The sequence below is a fragment of the Dryobates pubescens genome, chromosome 3 (genome assembly GCF_014839835.1).
Source record: "Dryobates pubescens isolate bDryPub1 chromosome 3, bDryPub1.pri, whole genome shotgun sequence".
Classification (NCBI taxonomy): domain Eukaryota; kingdom Metazoa; phylum Chordata; class Aves; order Piciformes; family Picidae; genus Dryobates; species Dryobates pubescens.
In genome coordinates, this window is record NC_071614.1 from 12,702,065 (window position 1) to 12,719,984 (window position 17,920).

General features: G+C 52.0%; 1 protein-coding gene across 1 annotated transcript; it reads right to left on the minus strand.

Annotated features, from left to right (window-relative positions):
• Positions 1–284: 284 nt before the first annotated feature.
• RIOK3 (RIO kinase 3) lies at positions 285–17,296 on the minus strand. Its single transcript, XM_054179677.1, has 13 exons — positions 17,145–17,296; positions 15,760–15,896; positions 14,243–14,388; positions 14,011–14,115; positions 12,398–12,507; positions 11,560–11,703; positions 9,559–9,686; positions 7,832–8,017; positions 6,134–6,293; positions 4,724–4,804; positions 3,966–4,055; positions 2,143–2,250; positions 285–1,548 (listed from the first exon to the last, which is right to left on the minus strand). Exons 1-13 carry the CDS (start codon positions 17,205–17,207, stop codon positions 1,447–1,449), a joined length of 1,560 nt encoding a protein of 519 aa, XP_054035652.1. The 5' UTR covers positions 17,208–17,296; the 3' UTR covers positions 285–1,446.
• Positions 17,297–17,920: the final 624 nt, after the last annotated feature.

Consider the following 17,920-nt stretch of genomic DNA (forward strand, 5'->3'; position numbering starts at 1 on the left):
TCAGGCAGGACTTGCCCTTGGTGAAGCCATGCTGACTGTTCCAAATCACCTCTTCACTATTCTTCTGGAGTCAGTAGTGCCTCCAGGAGGATCTGCTCCATGATCTTTCTGGGCACAGAGGTGAGACTGCCTGGCCTGGAGTTCCCTGGTTCCTCCCTCTTACCCTTTCTGAAGATGGGAGTAATGTGAACTGGGGCAGTGGCACCCCACCCCTGCTTTAGTGCCAGCACTGAGGAGCAGGGATGCAAAAGACCACACAAGAATACCACCCAAAAAATCTGCAGTTTTTACTTCACCACCCATTTTCCATCAAAAGCAAGATTCTGGTTAAAAAAACACAACCACCCCAACCCTCACTTTACAGCACACTGTGAGAATGTCCCCTGGAGCACCACGAGATTCTGCTTGATAGAGAGCAGCAGCAGAAACAGTGACCAAGAGGTCACCACTGATCAGAACTTCTTTGTTCCAAAGCACCCTGCTGCCATCAGCTCACATCCTGGATGTCTTCTTTTGGTGGGAAACAGAGTTTTAGGACTTGCTACAATAAACAGGCTGAGGTTAAGACTAAAAGCATGAGAAGATGGCAACTTTTAAGTGTTCTCTTTGCAGAAAGCTGTGTTTGAAGAGAATGCTGTGATCACTATTTAGCTGTCACAGGCTCTGGCTGGGGGGAGTGAGAATCTTTGACGCTCTACCCCGCTGTAAAGCAGGAGTGGTTTAGAGACCTTGCAGCAAGTTCTTGGAACCATTTTTTCTGTCGAGTGAAGCTAACTGAACTCACTCTGTCAGGCAATTTGGATGCAGCCCCCAGGCTTTCCTGAGGGCCAAAGGAATCCTCTGCTGTTGGACTGATCACTGCTTCTCATGCAATAGCCAATTGTATGTATAGAGAGCACCACACCCCCCGGCCTCCCAGGGAGAAGGCCCAGGCTTGTGCGTATCAACACTGCTTTGCTACATTGACATTTTCATGTGGATTCAGCCTTTTCTTTATGCCTTGGTGGAGAAGGCTGAAGGGTTCACTAGCACCCCATCCACACACCAATGAGTAAGAGAGGGGCTCTCCTCCTGTGCTTTTTCCCACTCACTGCTTCAGCTGACCTAGGGGATTTCAAAAGAGTTTTAAACCTAAAAAGACACAAGCTCTGAATCATGCAAAATATGACCACCTCAGCTACATTAGTCTAAGGTAAGGGGGCAACTGGTGCCCTTGGCAGGCCATCTGGAGAGGTAGTGTCAGTCTGTTCTCACAGTGCCAGCCTGACCTGTGGGCCAAGTTAAAAAGCCACCGAGGCATCGCCGTATGCTCGCTGTGTGTTCCAGTGTGGTGCTCCCAAGTCAACCACTCCCTCCTGACACTGGCAGTTGACATTTACCACTGCACCAACAGAGTTAGAAGCAGTACATTTGGGTTTGGTTTGGTTAGCAGCTATACACTCAGTGCTATTCATCATATATAGGTGGGTCTCCATCACTTGAGAACATTGACTGTTTCTTGCCATGATTCTGCACGTGATCCTCATTCATCTTCTCCAGAGCTTCAATCTAGAGAGCCAAAAAGAAATCCAGACTGAAATCATAGAGCCCCACATGCATGGATAGGACTGGGGGGAATGGAACAAAACTAGAAATGGGTAGATGCAGATTGGAAGTTAGGAAGTTGCTCCCCATGAGGGTGGCGAGAGCCTAGCACAGGTTGCCCAGGGAGGTGGTGGAAGCCTCATGCCTGGAGGTGTTTGCAGCCAGGCTGGAGGTGGCTGTGAGCAACCTGCTCACAGGTTGTGTGAGGTGTCCCCACTCAGGGCAGGTTGAAACTGGCTGATCCTTGAGGTCCCTTCCAGCCCTGATAATTCTGTGATTCTATAAACCCACAGCTGCACCAGAACATGCCTAAACAGCTTCAAATGGCAGGAGGCTGAGCACAGGGGGTGGAGAGGTTTGTCATGCCAAGGTTCAGGGAACATCGGTACAAGGTTGAAATAGCTGCTGTTGACATAACCATTTTGCAAAAGGGATGCAGAGTGATTGCTGAAACACCACCCACACCCCCAGATCACACAGACTCGGTGTGGGAAGTCAGGGTATTGCAACAGCTACCCCAGAAAACCAAAGTGAAATGTTCGCCAGGGAAAGCTCTACCTCTGCTTGGAAGTCTACTTCGTTGTCAGCTGTGATGTGCAAACCCGAGACGGCGTTGAAGAGCTCCCGCTCGTTAAGCGCTTCTGCCACCCCTGCCTTCTGGAAGAACTGCTCCACAAACAAGAGCACAGATTAAACACTTCACCACACCAGTCCAAGCTCTCCCTCTTCCTCCCCCAAAGTGCAACTCCAGCATTCAGTCAAAATGGCATTTTTGCTTTTGCTGAGCTGCAGAGGAAAACGACCGCGAGATGGTTTGGGTTCTCGGGCTGCTGCTTCGCCCCTCCGCGCTTTGCTCTCCCTCTTGGAGAGCAGCAGCACAGAACAGCTGTGGCGGGAAGAGACCTTTGAGTTTGGGTCCAACCAGTCTGACATGGGAACAGCTTGCCCAGGAAGGCTGTGGATGTCTCCTCCCTGGAGGTGTTCCAGGCCAGGCTGGATAAGGCCTTGAGCAAGCTGTGCTGGTGGGAGGTGTCCCTGCCCGTGGCAGGGGCTTGGAACAGGATGGTCTTTAAGATCCCTTCCCACCCAACCCATTCTGTGACTCCGTGACCATCTAACTCGCTGGGTTAGGAACTGGATGGAGGCTGAGCCCAGAGAGTGGTGGTGAATGGTGCCACAGCCAGCTGGCAGCCAGGCACCAGTGGTGTGCCCCAGGGATCAGTGCTGGGCCCTGTGCTCTTTGACATCTTTATTAATGATCTGGATGAGGGCATTGAGTCCATCATCAGTAAGTTTGCAGATGACAGCAAGCTGGGGGCAGGAGTTGATCTGCTGGAGGGTAGAGAGGCTCTGCAGAGGGACCTCGACAGGCTGGACAGAGGCCAAAGGGCAGGAGATTCAACACATCCAAGAGCCAGGTTCTACACATTGGCCACAACAACCCCAGGCAGAGCTACAGGCTGGGGTCAGAGTGGCTGAGAGCAGCCAGGCAGAAAGGGACCGGGGGGTACTGGTTGATGGTAGGCTGAACATGAGCCTGCAGTGTGCCCAGGCAGCCAGGAAGGCCAATGGCATCCTGGCCTGCATCAGGAACACTGTGGCCAGCAGGAGCAGGGAGGTCATTGTGCCCCTGTACACTGAGTCCTGTGTCCAGTTCTGGGCTCCTCAGTTTAGGGAGGAGGTTGACTTGCTGGAACGAGTCCAGAGAAGGGCAACAAAGCTGGTGAAGGGTGAAGCCCTGTGAGGAGAGGCTGAGGGAGCTGGGGTTGCTTAGCCTGGAGGAGGCTCAGGGGAGACCTTATTGCTCTCTCCAACTCCCTGAAGGGAGGTTGTAGCCAGGTGGGGGTTGGTCTCTTCTCCCAGGCAGCCAGTACCAGAACAAGAGGACACAGTCTCAAGCTGTGCCAGGGGAGGTTTAGGCTGGAGGTTAGGAGGAAGTTCTACACAGACAGAGTGATTGCCCATTGGAATGTGCTGCCCAGGGAGGTGGTGGAGTCCCCATCCCTGGAGGTGTTTAGGAAGAGCCTGGCTGAGGCACTTGGTGCCATGGTTTAGTTGATCCCATCATGGGAGGTGTTTAGGAGGAGCCTTGATAGGGTGCTTGGTTGCATGGATTATTTGATTAGGTGGTGTTGGATGATAGGTTGGACACAATGATCTTGAAGGTCTCTTCCAACCTGGTCTATTCTATTCTAACTCTACCAAGGGTGGTGCCAAACCACGTTCCTCAGCACCACATTCCTGCCAGTAAGGACAATTTGCAAGGTGAATCTTCTCTGTATGAGGTGCAGTTCTGCTGGTTGATTCTTAGTTGGCTCTGAACAGATTTTATCATGGAAGCATTCAGTGGAACAGAAGCTGCTCAGCTGAAGAGAGCTTACCTGTGAAACATTCTTACAGTCTCTGAACAAAAACTCGAGTCCATGAGGGTGGGTTGGTTCCACAGACTGACTGACATCAATAAGCCAGACCTGTAGGCAGAGAGAGCAAATCATTTGGTAGTAACATCTTGACAAGAGAGGAAACCTTTCTTCCACCCACTAATCATACAATTATTAAGCTTAGAAAAGTCCTCTAAGGTCAGAGTCCAACCATAGCCCAACCCCCATGACCACTAAACTGTATCTTAAAGCACCACATCTACAGCTTCTTGAACACCTCCAGGGATGGGGACTCCACCACCCCCCGGGCAGCCTCTTCCAATCCCTAACCACACTCACAGCAAGGATTTTTCCTCATCTCCAACCTAACCCTCCCCTGGCACCATTTCAGGCCATTTCCTCCTCTTCTATCCCCTCAGATGAGGGAGAAAAGCCCAACCCTCACCTCTCTGCAATCTCCTTTCAGGGAGCTGTAGAGAACAGTGAGGCCTCCCCTCTGCCTCCTCCACACTGAACACCAGCAGCCTCCTCAGCTGCTCCTCATATGACAGCCTCCAAACCCCTCACCAGCCTTGCTGCCCTGTTCTGGACACACCTTCCTAGACCAAGGTGCCCAGAACTGAAGCCACTACTCAAGCTGTGCCCTCACCAGGGCCGAGTACAGTGGCATAATCCCTGCTCTACCCTGCTGAACACACTGCTCTTGATCCAGGCCAGGCTGCTGTGGGCCTTCCTGGGCACAGCAAGAAGGAGCTCACCTTCCCTCCATGCCACAGCATGTTATATTCACTCAGATCTGCATGGACCAGGTTGCACTCCTTGTACAGCTGCTGCATCATCTGCAAGGAACCAAATGAGTGAATGAAGCAAGCTGCTCTCCAGACAAACATCATTTGTGTGACTGCAACAGAAAAGTGCCTTTCCCCAGTCACACATCCCACTGACACCAGCTTTCCCCCAAGTCTTCACTGAAGCTCCACCTAGGGAATGGCAATTTTGGTTAACTGCCAGCAAACTGAGCTTTTATCACTGAGCCTGGCTTGGGCAAGTCAGAAGGATCAGCCTGGTAAGCTCCTGTCAGCGCTGCCAAGCAGCCCAAGTGCCTGGGACAGATAAAGCTGTAGTGTAGATACCCCTGTCACACAGGAAAGAAGTTTGAGATACTGAACCCCATCTTCCAAAGGGTTTTGCTGCTCTGCTGGTCTCAAGATCTGAGGCACAGACCAGGCATGTGGCTGCTGCCTTGGTTGGTATTTTTTAGTATTACTCAGTTTTTAACCCTAAAGCTGCCACAGAAGCTAAAAGTGAGTGGACAGTTCTCAGGCATTTGAGCCAATTACAGCAGGTAACAGGCAAGTCAATATCCACCATGAAAGACCCTGGATTTGCTAAGAAGAGGGTTGGGAAGGAAATTGTCCACTGGAGTACTGCCAATTAAGTGCTTGGTAAGGCCAGAGAGACTTGAGAGCTCCCTAAGCCCTGTGCTGCTTCTGTAAAAGGAGAGCCACACAGGATCACAGAATAGTTTTGGCTGTTTAAAGCCCTGTAAGATCTCTCACTCCAACCATTCTCTAACACTGCCAAGGCTGGGGCTAAGCCATGGCCCTCAGCACCACATCTCTGCCTCTCTGAAACACCTCCAGGGATGGGGATTCAACCACCTCCCTGGGCAGCCTGTGCCAGGCTTTGAGAACCCTTTCAGCTCAGAAGTTTCTTCTAACATCCAACCCAAACCAATTCTGGAGCAACCTGAGGTCATTTCCTCTCATCCTATCACTTGTGGGGAGAAGAGACCAACCCCCACCTGGCTCCAACCTCCCTTCAGGCAGTTGCAGAGAACAATAAGGTCTCCCCTCTGCCCCCTTTTCTCCAGACTAGACAACCCCAGTTCCCCCAGCAGAGGGAACCTGGCTCCTAATTCCTCTGCTGCTCAGGATCTCTTTGTCACCAAGTTCCAGCACTTTTCCCCCACTCAGATTAATTTCTTTTTAGTGCCTAATTTATTTACTCTTAAGTCACACATTAAACAGCAGCACTGTAAGCCTTTGGTCTCTGCATCTTGAAAGTGATGCAAACACTCTGGAAAGTAAATAAATGCTGATCTGTCCTCTAAGTTATTCCCCTAGGAGAAAACACAACTGGAAGAAGCAAAAGCAACATTGTCTTACATGAAGAATCTGATGGTAGGCCTTTGTCATATCCTCACTACTGAGTGTTACATCCTTCAGCTTGGGAGCTGGCACTTGATCCTGGCCAATGAAAGACATAACCAAGACATGCTTCTTGAGGATAACCACTTGAGGACAAGGAATTCCTGCATTTTGCATCCTGTGGATCAGAAAAGATGTTGATTAAGAAAAAGAAAACACCACCCCCAAACCCTACAGTTCTGGTTCCTGCCTGACTGCAGCTCCTACTGGAATATTGCATCCAGGTCTGGGCTCCCCAGTTCAGGAGGGACAGGGATCTGCTGGAGAGAGTCCAAGGGAGGGCTACAAGGATGCTGAAGGGACTGCAGCACTGCCTGGGGAGGAGAGGCTGTGGGGCTCTGAAGAAGAGAAAACTGAGAGGGGATCTGACCAATGTTTATAAATATCTGAGGGCTGGGGGTCAGGAAGGAAGGAACAGGACCCTGGGATAGGACAAGGGGTAATGGATATGAACTGCAGCACAGGTTCCATCTCAACATGAGGAGGAACTTCTTTACTGTAAGCACTGGAACAGGCTGCCCAGAGAGGTTGTGGAGTTTCTTTCTCTGGAGACTTTCCAGCCCCATCTGGATGTGTTCCTGTGTGACCTGTGCTGGATTCCATGGTCCTGTTCTGGCAGGGGGGGTTGGACTGGAAGTCTTCCAGGGGTCCCTTTCCACCCCTAACATCTGGGAGCCTGGGATTTCCAAATCAATGTAAAAGACTGCAAACTTGTGAAACTCGATCCAGAGCCAAAAGGTCTTTGAAACAGACCCAGCTGAAGACTGAAGGTGTATTTCACACAGGAGAATTCAGATCTTGAAGTCTTAAGTGGGTCCAAAACACTGAGAACTCATCACTTCTACAGCTGGAACCTGTTCACTTCCCAGGCTTCCCAGGCTGCTGCCACGTCACCAGAGGTGCTGACAACTGATTAAACTGTAAGGCACCAAAGGCTTTGTGAACAGCTGAGTCCATGGATTATGTATTTTACAAGGCCAGCATTAAGTGTTATTGATTTCAAGGGGACATCCTGATCTAGCTGGGGAATGTCCCTGTTTACTGCAGGGGGGTTGGACTAGATGGCCTTGTAAGGTCCCTTCCAACCCTGTGCATTCTATGATTCTTCAATCTGTGTCAGACTGCCTGTTATTTAGTCTGAAAAGCAAAACTAAGCTTCTACCCAGGCCTAGTTTATCATCCAGAGAAGGGAAACAAATCTGGGGAGGGGTCTGGAGCACAGCCCTGTGAGGAGAGGCTGAGGGAGCTGGGGTTGCTTAGCCTGGAGAAGAGGAGGCTCAGGGGAGACCTTCTTGCTGTCTGCAACTCCCTGAAGGGAGGTTGTAGCCAGGTGGGGTCTCTTCTCCCAGGCACCCAGCACCAGAACAAGAGGACACAGTCTCAAGCTGTGCCAGGGGAGGTTTAGGCTTAATGTTGGGAATAAGTTCTTCACTGAGAGAGAGATTGGCCATTGGGATGTGCTGCCCAGGGAGGTGGTGGAGTCCCCATCCCTGGAGGTGTTCAAGAGGGGCTTGGATGAGGCACTTGGTGCCATGGTTTAGTTGATCAGATGGTGCTGGCTGATAGGTTGGACTCGAAGGTCTTTTCTAACCTGGTTAATTCTATTCCATTCCTTAGGCAGAACCTAGGAGGGCAGCAGGCACCTGGCCTCTTTACCTTGTCAGGTTGTGCATCTCCTTCTCAGCCCACATGCGGATGACCTTGCGTGGGTTCAGCTTGCTGAAGCGGTCTTTGAACCTGTAGTCGTCCTTGATGTACTTGTCCCGGTTCTTGAACTCATTGAGGGTGGTTTTGAACACCTTGATGGCACACTCTGCAGGCACCACTTTACCTTCAGCTGTGCTGCTCAGGGAAAAAGCCAAGCACACAGCAAAGTTAACTACTGACACCTTTACAAGCCTTGGGGGGGTTGGTTTTTTAAGCACTGCAAGCTACAGAGGTTGTTAATGCAAGAGAGGACAGGAGCTGATTTGCTACCTAATTAGGAAGCCACTCAAGTGGAGTTTGAGTTCTGTCACTAAGCTTATAGATGAATGATTGGGGGTTGGCATTCTGATTATGTGTTGCTTAACACAGCTTACACAATCACAGAATGTGAGGGGCTGGAAGGGACCTCCAAAGCTCATCCAGTCCAACCCGCTGCCAGAGCAGGAGCACCTACACCAGATCACACAGGAACACATCCAGATGGGTTTGGAATATCTCCAGAGAGGGAGACTCCACAACCCCCCTGGGCAGCCTGCTCCAGGGCTCTGTCACCTTCACAGGGAAAAAAATCCTTCCTCCTGTTCCCATGGCACTTCCTCTGCCTCAGCTTCCACCACTGCCCCTTGTGCTGGCTTTGGGCACCCCCCAGCAGAGCCTGGCTCCAGCCTCTTGGGACTTACCCTTCACATATTTATGAGGTCACCTCTCAGTCTCCTCTTCTCTATGCTAAACAGCCCTCAGCTCCCTCAGACTCCCCACAAAGGGAAGATGTTCCACTGCCAATTTGTTATTGTTTTAGTTAACGATCATAGCTAACAGCCCTGTGGTGCACAGCCTTCACAAAATCACAAGTGAGGGAAGTCTTGCATTAGAAGAGGGATGGCTGTGTCACATATTTGTTAAGTAGCACAAAGATACTGCCCATTGAATCCTCCTCAACAGCACTGTAGCTAAGGTCAACTGGAAAGGAGGTGAGAGGAGAAAAGGAGGGAGGAAAAAAGGGTGGGGGGACAGGAGGGAGGGAAAGAGAAGGTGGGGGGACCAGGAGGGAGGGAAAGAGAAGGGGGGGGAAAGAGTCAATCTTGTCTCCCCAGCTGCCACATGACCCTTCTCTCAACATCTTCAAATAGAGTCTCTGTGTATTACAGCTCTTCCTCAGCTCACTTTGTAGCAGTGGTGTTTCAATGCTCTATCAACACTACCATCCTTCCAGAGTGGCCTTTACAGCTGGACTCTTGCACAACTGGCAGTAACCAGCATCCCACCACTGCTCTCAAGGGAGCCCAAAGGCAGCCCAGCACCTCGACCACGCTGCCCAGATGGAGCTGACAGCACAGAGATGTGTATGGAAGGAGAGTCCTCAGGAGGCCCAAGATCAGGAGGACAGCTCTGTAGTCTGGGGCAGGTCAGTGTGAGCAGTTCCTCAGTATCTCAACACTTAGAGGAGTTTTCCCACAGAACTCCACAGTGTCCCTGGTCTCCAAGGAGGAAGGCAGGGCATTTTTTTATCCTACTGTTAGCACCACTTGGGTTTCAGATATTATCATCTGCATATGCATGAACAGAAACTCTGAAGCCTTGGAAATGAAGGAAGAGCAGGCTGTTGAAGTGTTTTTTGCTTTGTAAACCATCTCTGGTACTCAAAGCTCTTGTCAACTACCAAACAACATGCTTACCTTCCTCCATAGGCATGAAACACAACAGATTCTTTCCCTGTGCTGATGCAGCCTGTGATGGTCTCCAGCATCCCACCATTGACCATCTTGTAGAGGAGCAAACGTGTTTTAGGATCCACTGCTTTCTCCTGCAGGCAGGGAAGGAAGTCTCAGGTCATGAAAAGAAGTCTTTGCTTTACAGAGTGTTCAGGGCATTTACATGCCACATGTCTTCAGTAATAATGCATTAAGAGTATCTCTCAACAGAGGGAGAGAAGAAAACCCCAAGTGGAACAGGTGAAGCAAAGCCAGACTGCTCCAGCAGTCATCTTAAGGAACCTCAGCAGCTATTTCACCAATTCCACAGGCCATGGTTCAAGAGCACTTCCTGCAGGGACTGCAAGAAGTCTTTACAAATCAGGAAGGAAAACATCCCATATATAGCATTTCATTTTATCTAGATACCAATAAAGTGGAACAGCCACATCTGAAGAAGGAATTGCCAGAGGCCCTGCTCTAAACCCAGCCACAGCATATCAACTGGTCACCTAATTAAGTCAGAGTCTACTTAGTCACCTCATCTTCCTGAAACTTGCTATGAAGACAGATACTTGGAGCTACATGGCTCAGCTGCAAAGAATTAGTCCTTTGGATGGCTTCTCTAAGTAAAAGGAGGCTGAGGGAAGACCTTCTGCCTCTACAACTCCCTGGAAAGGAGGTTAGAGCCAGGTGGGAGTTGGCCACTTCTTAGTTGCAAGTGGCAGGATGAGAGAAAAATAGCCTCAAGTTGCATCAGGGGAGGTTTAGGTTGGGCATTAGAAGAAACTTCTTCCTTGAAAGGACTCTCAAACACTGGCATAGGCTGCCCAGGGAGTGGGCTTGAATCCCCATCCCTGGAGGGGTTTCCAAGAGGCAGAGATGTGGTGCTGAGGGCCATGGTTTAGCCCCAGCCTTTGCAGTTAGAGAAGGGTTGGACTTGATAATGTTAAAGGGCTTTTCCAACCAAAGCAGCCCTGTGATTCTACAGCCCTAGTATTTCTAGGCAGTTTACTCATTGTAGCTTAAGATCTAAATTTAGAAAGCCAGTGAGGACAGAAATGGAAGCAGCTGCTCTCATTTTGCAATGGCTCTCACAGTGAGGCAAATGAAAACTGCCTCCTCCTAGCAGGAGGTGGCATCAGCCAGCATCACTTGGCTGTTTGACTAGAAATCACAGTATCACCAAGGTTGGAAGAGACCTCAAAGATCATCCAGTCCAACCTGTCACCACAGACCTCATGGCTAAACCATGGCACCAAGTGCCACATCCAATCCCCTCTTGAACACCTCCAGGGATGGGGACTCCACCACCTCCCTGGGCAGCACATTCCAGTGGTGAACGACTCTCTCAGTGAAAAACTTTCTCCTCACCTCCAGCCTAAACCTCCCCTGGAACAGCTTGAGACTGTGTCCTCTTGTTCTGGTGCTGCTTGCCTGGGAGAAGAGACCAACCCCCACCTGGCTACAACCACCTTTCAGGGAGTTGAAGAGAGCAATGAGGTCTCCCCTGAGCCTCCTCTTCTCCAGGCTAAGCAACCCCAGCTCCCTCAGCCTCTCCTCACAGGGCTGTGCTCCAGACCCCTCCCCAACTTTGTTGCCCTTCTCTGGACACCTTCAAGTCTCTCAATGTCCTTCCTAAACTGAGGAGCCCAGAACTGGACGCAGGACTCAAGGTGTGGCCTAACCAGTGCTGAGCACAGGGCACAAGGACTTCCCTGCTCCTGCTGGCCACACTATTCCTAATGTAGGCCAGGATGCCCTTGGCCCCCTGGGCACACTGCTGGCTCACGTTTAGGCAGCTGTCAATCAGCACCCCCAGGTCCCTCTCTGTTTGGCAGCTCTCAGCCACTCTGACCCCAGCCTGTAGCTCTGCCTGGGGTTGCTGTGGCCAAAATGAAATGGAACATTTCAGGGAATCACCAAGGCAGCATTCAGCTGTTAGAGAAGATGAAAGCACAGAGAGAGGCTTCACTAAAAACATACAGCAGTGGAGTGTTCCTTCTTCTCGTGGAGCCTCGCACTCCGCCGCTCCTCAGAGTAGGCATGCTGCTTTAAGGCATTGAAGACTTGATTTGACAGCTTCAGGTCCATCCCAATCCCATCCCCAACTTGGAACTCGGGAGCAAACTACGAGCAGAAACAAGAGAAATGTAAGAACTGCTACTGGCAGACACCAAAAGCTGGCCCAGGCAGGAATGTCTCATTCTGACTGGCAAAACCCTAGGGTAGATTGGGACCGAAGTGAAGCTCGCTTTGTGTCACGCTGTCAGGATGTGAAAAACCACAGGCAGGTCCTGCCCAAACTGAGAGATTAGCCAAGACCTTGTTAAAATAGCACTGGCAGCACTTCCTTACTTGCAGAAGTTGCAGCAATTACACTGGAGAAAAGGGAAGGCATGTGCTGTGCATAAACAGAGTGAAAAGCTGCAAGTCAGACAAGGGACTGAAAGTAAGCTCCTTGGCTCATCAGGCAAAACTTCTTGGAGCAAAAAGATAGGTTACATGATAGCTGTGCTTTTCCAAACAGCCTTGGTGTTTTCTTTGCCTGCACACCAGGCCTGCTGATAGCTTTGCTTTTTGCCAGAGCAGCTCTGTGCAGAAGTCATTAACGAAGTGTTATTAAACCAGAAGCCTGCACAGCTTGGAACTGCCAACTGAGTAACTAATCCAAACACTGCACTGCTCTCCTCTGATGGGAAAAGGCAAACAAATAAAACACCCTGTGCAGTAGCACTGGGAGAGAAGCATTAGCTTCCTTAGTTGAATCACAGCACTGCAGTTCCACCTGCAAAACAAGCCCCCCCCCTCAGCTTCCCCTTACGTTTTCCATGCGGGCAGTGTTCTTCCTTCCACATACCACTTCATCATGTTTGGTGGTGATGTCTTTTCCTTTGCCTATGAAGCCCTTTCTTGGTGTAGTAGTAGGTTTATCTGCCAGGAGTGAGAAAGAAATCAAACTTCACATCTTCACCAACTTAACTAAACATAGAAGGGGTTGGGTTGGAAGGGACCTTAAAGGCCATCTGGTTCCATGGGCAGGGGCACCTCCCACGAGACCAGGTTGCTCAAGGCCCCAGCCAGCCTGGCTTCCAACATTTCCAGGCTTGGAGAACCCACAACTTCCCTGGCCAACCTCTTCCAGTGCCTCACTACCCTCACAGGGAAGCACTGCTTCCTAACGGCTCATCTAAATCCAGCTTCTTCCAGTTTGAAGTCATTCCCTCTCATCCTGTCACTCCAGGCCTTTGTCAAATGTCCCTCCTCAGCTCTCCTTTAGCCCACCTCAGGTACTTGAAGGCAGCTCTAAAGTCACAGTATCACAGTATCACCAAGGTTGGAAGAGACCTCGAGGATCGTCGAGTCCAACCTGTCTCCACAGACCTCTCCCCAGAGCTCTCCTCTCCAGGCTAAACAACCCCATGTCTCTCAGCCTGTCCCCACAGCAGAGGTGCTGAAGCCCTCTGATCATCTTTCAAAGCTTGGAATGCTCATAAAAGTTCCACAATGCCCAGAGTTTTATTCATTAAATAGAATAAACCACTTAAATTGTTTGATCATGATGTCATCTTCTCTCATTCTAGATGTCACAGCTTCATTTGCTATGTCAGGGCTCACCTGTATCTTTCCTCTGGGGTGTCAGACACACAGTTGTGTTCAGTGTCATGTGCAGATGTCCCTAGCCACAGCTAGATGACAGATATGCATAGCCCACAATACTTTCCACCTAGAATAAGGGGAGACCTTATTGCTCTCTACAACTCCCTGAAGGGAGGTTGCAGCCAGGTGGAGCAGGGCTAGGTCTCTTCTCTCAGGCAAGCAGCACCAGAACAAGAAGACACAATCTCAAGCTGTGCCAGGGGAAGTTTAGGCTGAAGGTGAGGAGAAAGTTCTTCCCAGAAAGAGTAATTGGTCATTGGGATGTGCTGCCCAGGGAGGTGGTGGAGGCCCCATCCCTGGAGGTGTTCAAAAAAGGCTTGGATGTGGCACTTGGAGCCATGGTTTAGTTGTCAGGAGGTGTTAGGTACTAGGCAATAGGTTGGACTTGATGATCTCTGAGGTCTTTTCCAACCTGGTTGATTCTATGGTTCTATGAACAGTTACTTTGCCAGATTCAGCCACTAAAGGCAACCTTCTGGCAGACAGAAGCCTGCAGTTAGCTGCCCTGCTTCCTGCACACCATCTCCCAATTAGGTGACCTGATTTCACATACAGCTGGCATTGCCTTACAGTCAAACAACCTGAATGAACTATGGCACATCCTCAGGCCTGCTAACCAGGGCAAGGGTGCTGTTCCTAACTGCCCCATACCTGCTCTATAGGGATCATGCCGAGTGTCCTGCCAGTCCACCTCATCCTCTGAGCTGTCACTGTCATAGGGATGCATCCTCAGGCCTGCTAACCAGGGCAAGGGTGCTGTTCCTAGCTGCCCCATACCTGCTCTGTAGGGATCGTGCCGAGTGTCCTGCCAGTCCACCTCATCCTCTGAGCTGTCGCTGTCATAGGGATGCACCTTCCGATAGTTTTCAAAGGATATGGAGACTAAGAAACAAAACAAAGGAGCATGCCTGTGATGATCAGGGATTTGCTGCTTCCTCCCAGCCCTGGCAGCTTAAGCACAGTGCCAAGAGCAGCTCCAAAGCAAGACTGTTTCTTCTGAGGAGGCTACCTTTGCTGTCCCCGTTGATCTTCCTCTCCTCGCGCCGGAGCTGCGCGTCGTATTCCCTGTCGAATTCCATCTGCAGCATCTGAGCCAGCATCAGGTCACTGGAGGTGTCAATGTTCTCTCCTGTAATGAATGGTCCTTCTGCAACACTGTGCAAAAGGAAAACATGAAAGAGACAATCACAGTCAGCTGGACAGCAGCCCCACGTGGCACGATTTCATCCCTCTGCACGGGACTTCATGCAGAGCTAGAGAGACAAAGCAGACCTCGCCTGTGCCCCCCCTGCAAGCCAGCAGGGAATATTCACAGAGCATGACTTCACTGCCCTGCCATTCCTTTGCACTTGGAACTTTGGCTTGTTTACCACTCTGCAGAAACCATTAGGCTGCATTTTCAAGATGCCCCTCAAGAGAGGGAAAGAAGCCACACAGCTGTATCTCTGTGTGTGTGTGTATATATTCATAAACACAACAGCAAGCAGTGCTGCTTGGCTTCACAGAAATGGCTGCAGGCAAAAGGCACAGTTTAGGAGCAGGAAGCTCTCAGCCTATGTCTGCAGGTATCAGAAGGATACAGGTGAGACAGCTGACAGTTCTCAAAATGGTATTGAGTCAACACTGTAACAAGAGCAGCTAAGCATACCAGAACCACCCCCACATTTCTGACATTTAGTTTAGAGATTGGCCTAAAGCACCCAAAAAAGAGAGCAAGAAAGAAGGAGGAGATGACAGAAAAGACAACCTAAGGAAGAGTTTTAACTGGAGTAGCCATCTTAGACTAGGGGGAATGGAATGAAGCTGGAGGTGGGGAGATTCAGGCTGGAGGTGAGGAGGAAGTTCTTCCCCATGAGAGTGGTGAAGCCCTGGAATGGGTTGACCAGGGAGGTGGTTGGGGTGCCGTCCCTGGAGGTGTTTAAGCCCAGGCTGGATGAGGCTCTGGCCAGGCTGATCTAGTGTGGGGTGTCCTTGCCCATGGCAGGGGGGTTGGAACTATATGACCCTTGTGGTCCCTTCCAACCCTGACTGATACTATGATACCAAGTTACCACTAATCCATGTCCCTCAGCACCATATGGCTTTTAAATCCCACCAGGGATGAGGATTCAACCACCTCCCTGGACAGCCTGTTCCACTGTTTGAGAATCTTCTCAAGGAAGAAATTTCTTCTGATATCCAACCTAAACCTCCCCTGCTGCAATTTGAGGCCACTCATCTTGTTACTAGGGAGAAGAAACCAACCCCCACCTTACTGCAACCTCCTTTCAGGGAGTTATAGCGAGCAATGAGGTCTCCCCTCAGCCTCCTCTTCTCCAGACTAAACAACATTCAGTTGTTGCTCTTAGGACTTATTCTCTAGACACACACCCCGCTTCACTGCAAAAGGCCCAAAGAAGCAGATCAGGAAAAACAGGCAAAGCATTCACTCAATCACTACACTTTGAGCATATTGTATGAAACTGCAGAGTGAACAGAAGAGGACTTCACAGCTATGGAGATCACCAATCCGGGACTGAAACTTACGCAGCCACTTCAGGGAAGGCAGCACTTTCTTCTTCCAGCTGCAGCTCTTTAGCCAGCTGCTCACTCATGACATCAGCAAGGGAACATGAGATTGCAGGTGTGTTAGGAGCTCCCCAGGGGCACTGGAAATAAACATTGTATTCAAGTCAGGCGCAAACGCAATGGCCAGACACTAATCTGGAGAAGGAGCTAAGTGGCTCAAAGGTAAGCTCATGTAATCCTCTAACAGCCTGTCTTCCACAGATGCTTAGGGAAGCACAATGAACAGAAAATACCTCAAGGAGTAGTTTCACCAACTCAGCAGGGAGAGCTGTGATTGAAAGGATGTTGGTCACTCAGTAACAGAGCAAAAATTAACGTTGGTTAGCATCAGTACCCTCTGAGCACAGGGTTCTGCAAAAGCCTTTTGAGACATTGGGTAGTGATAGGAGATGGGGGGATGGAGCAAAACTAGAAGTGGGGAGATTGAGATTGGATGTGAGGAAGAAGTTGTTCCCCATAAAGGTGGTGAAAGCCTGGCACAGGTTGCCCAGGGGGGTGGTGGAAGCCTCATGCCTGGAGGTTTTCCAGGCCAGGCTGGATGTGGCTGTGAGCAACCTGCTGTAGTGTGAGGTGTCCCTGCCCATGGCAGGGAGGTTGGGACTGATCCTTGAGGTCCCTTCCAGCACTGACAATTCTATCGTTCTCTTCAGGAAGTTTGCTTACAAGTGAACACAGAGACCACGTGAAACTTGTGCTGGAATCACTCAGTATTCGTGGCTTATGCACAGCTTCCTCCCCTCTCTCTCTCGAGCCCTCAGAGGGCAGCCATCACCCCCAGCCCCTCACAAACGCCGAAGCAGGTATACAGCCTTGCTTTGGGAGGCAAGGGCTGGGAAATGATGAATCCAACCACGCTGTGATTCGCTGCCCACCACCTCGCCAGCCAAGCTCCCAGATCCGATTTCCTGCTCAGGAGCAGAGCCGGGGGAAGAAGCGCCTCGTTTATCAGTGTCCAACAGCTCTCTCCCCCAGCCAGATAACCGCCAGAAGCAGCGAGCCGCGGCCTACCCTGCCCAGCGCGTCCCGCTGCTGGGCGCAGCGGAGCCCAACGCTCGGTGTGCCAACCGCGGCCCACGGTTTGCTGGCACCGCCTCACGGCGCCCTCCCGACGGCCCCAGCCCGCTCCGAGCGGGCCGGACGGCCAGGGAAGGTCGGCCGGGGCCCGTGCCCGCGCCCCAACGCGCCTTTGTCCGTCCCCTCCCCCCAGCTCCCGGGAGCCAGCCCAGCGCCGGCCGCACCTCCGCGGCCCCGGGGGGCCGAGACGTGCCCGATACAGCCCCGCAGGCCGCCGCCAAGGCCTGGCAGGGTCCAGCCGCCGCCACTCAGGCCGGGCCCGCGCTCACCTTGCTTTGCCAGGCGGGGCCCGGCCCGGCGTCGGGAACAGCAGCGACTTCCACCGGGTCCATCTGCGCATACAAGGGCGGGCGGGCGGCGACAGCAGCTTTCCTCAGGGCAGCGACAGTGCCTGGCGACAGGGCCTCTCGGCGGAACGGCGGCGACAAGGCCTCTCCTCAGGGCGGCGACAGCAGCGACAGCGCCTGGCGGCAGGGCCTCTCCTCAGGGCGACAACAGCGGCGACAGCGCCTGGCGGCAGGGTCTCTCCCGTGGGCGGCGACAGCGCCTGGCGGCAGGACCTCTCCTGTGGGCGGCGACAGCGCCTGGCGGCAGGGCCTCTCCTGTGGGCGGCGACACTCCGAATGCAAAACCTTCCGCGTTCCTGCCCGCTTCCCCTGGCCGTCACCTGCCGCCAGCCTCCCCATTGGCCAAGCCTCGGGACCGCGCCCCTCCTTCCGCCTATGGCAGCGGCGCAGCCCCCCCGAACTGTGACACACCCCCCCGAGCCACCCCCCTCCTTCCGCCTGTGTCAGAGGTGAGCAGCCCTGGCGCTGTGAGACCCCCTCGAAAGCCTCGGGCCTGCCCCCCTCCTTCCGCCTGTGTCAGAGGTGAGCAGCCCTGGCGCTGTGAGACCCCCTCGAAAGCCTCGGGCCTGCCCCCCTCCTTCCGCTTGTGTCAGGTGAGCAGCCCTGGCGCTGTGAGACCCCCTCGAAAGCCTCGGGCCTGCCCCCCTCCTTCCGCTTGTGTCAGGTGAGCAGCCCTGGCGCTGTGAGACCCCCTCGAA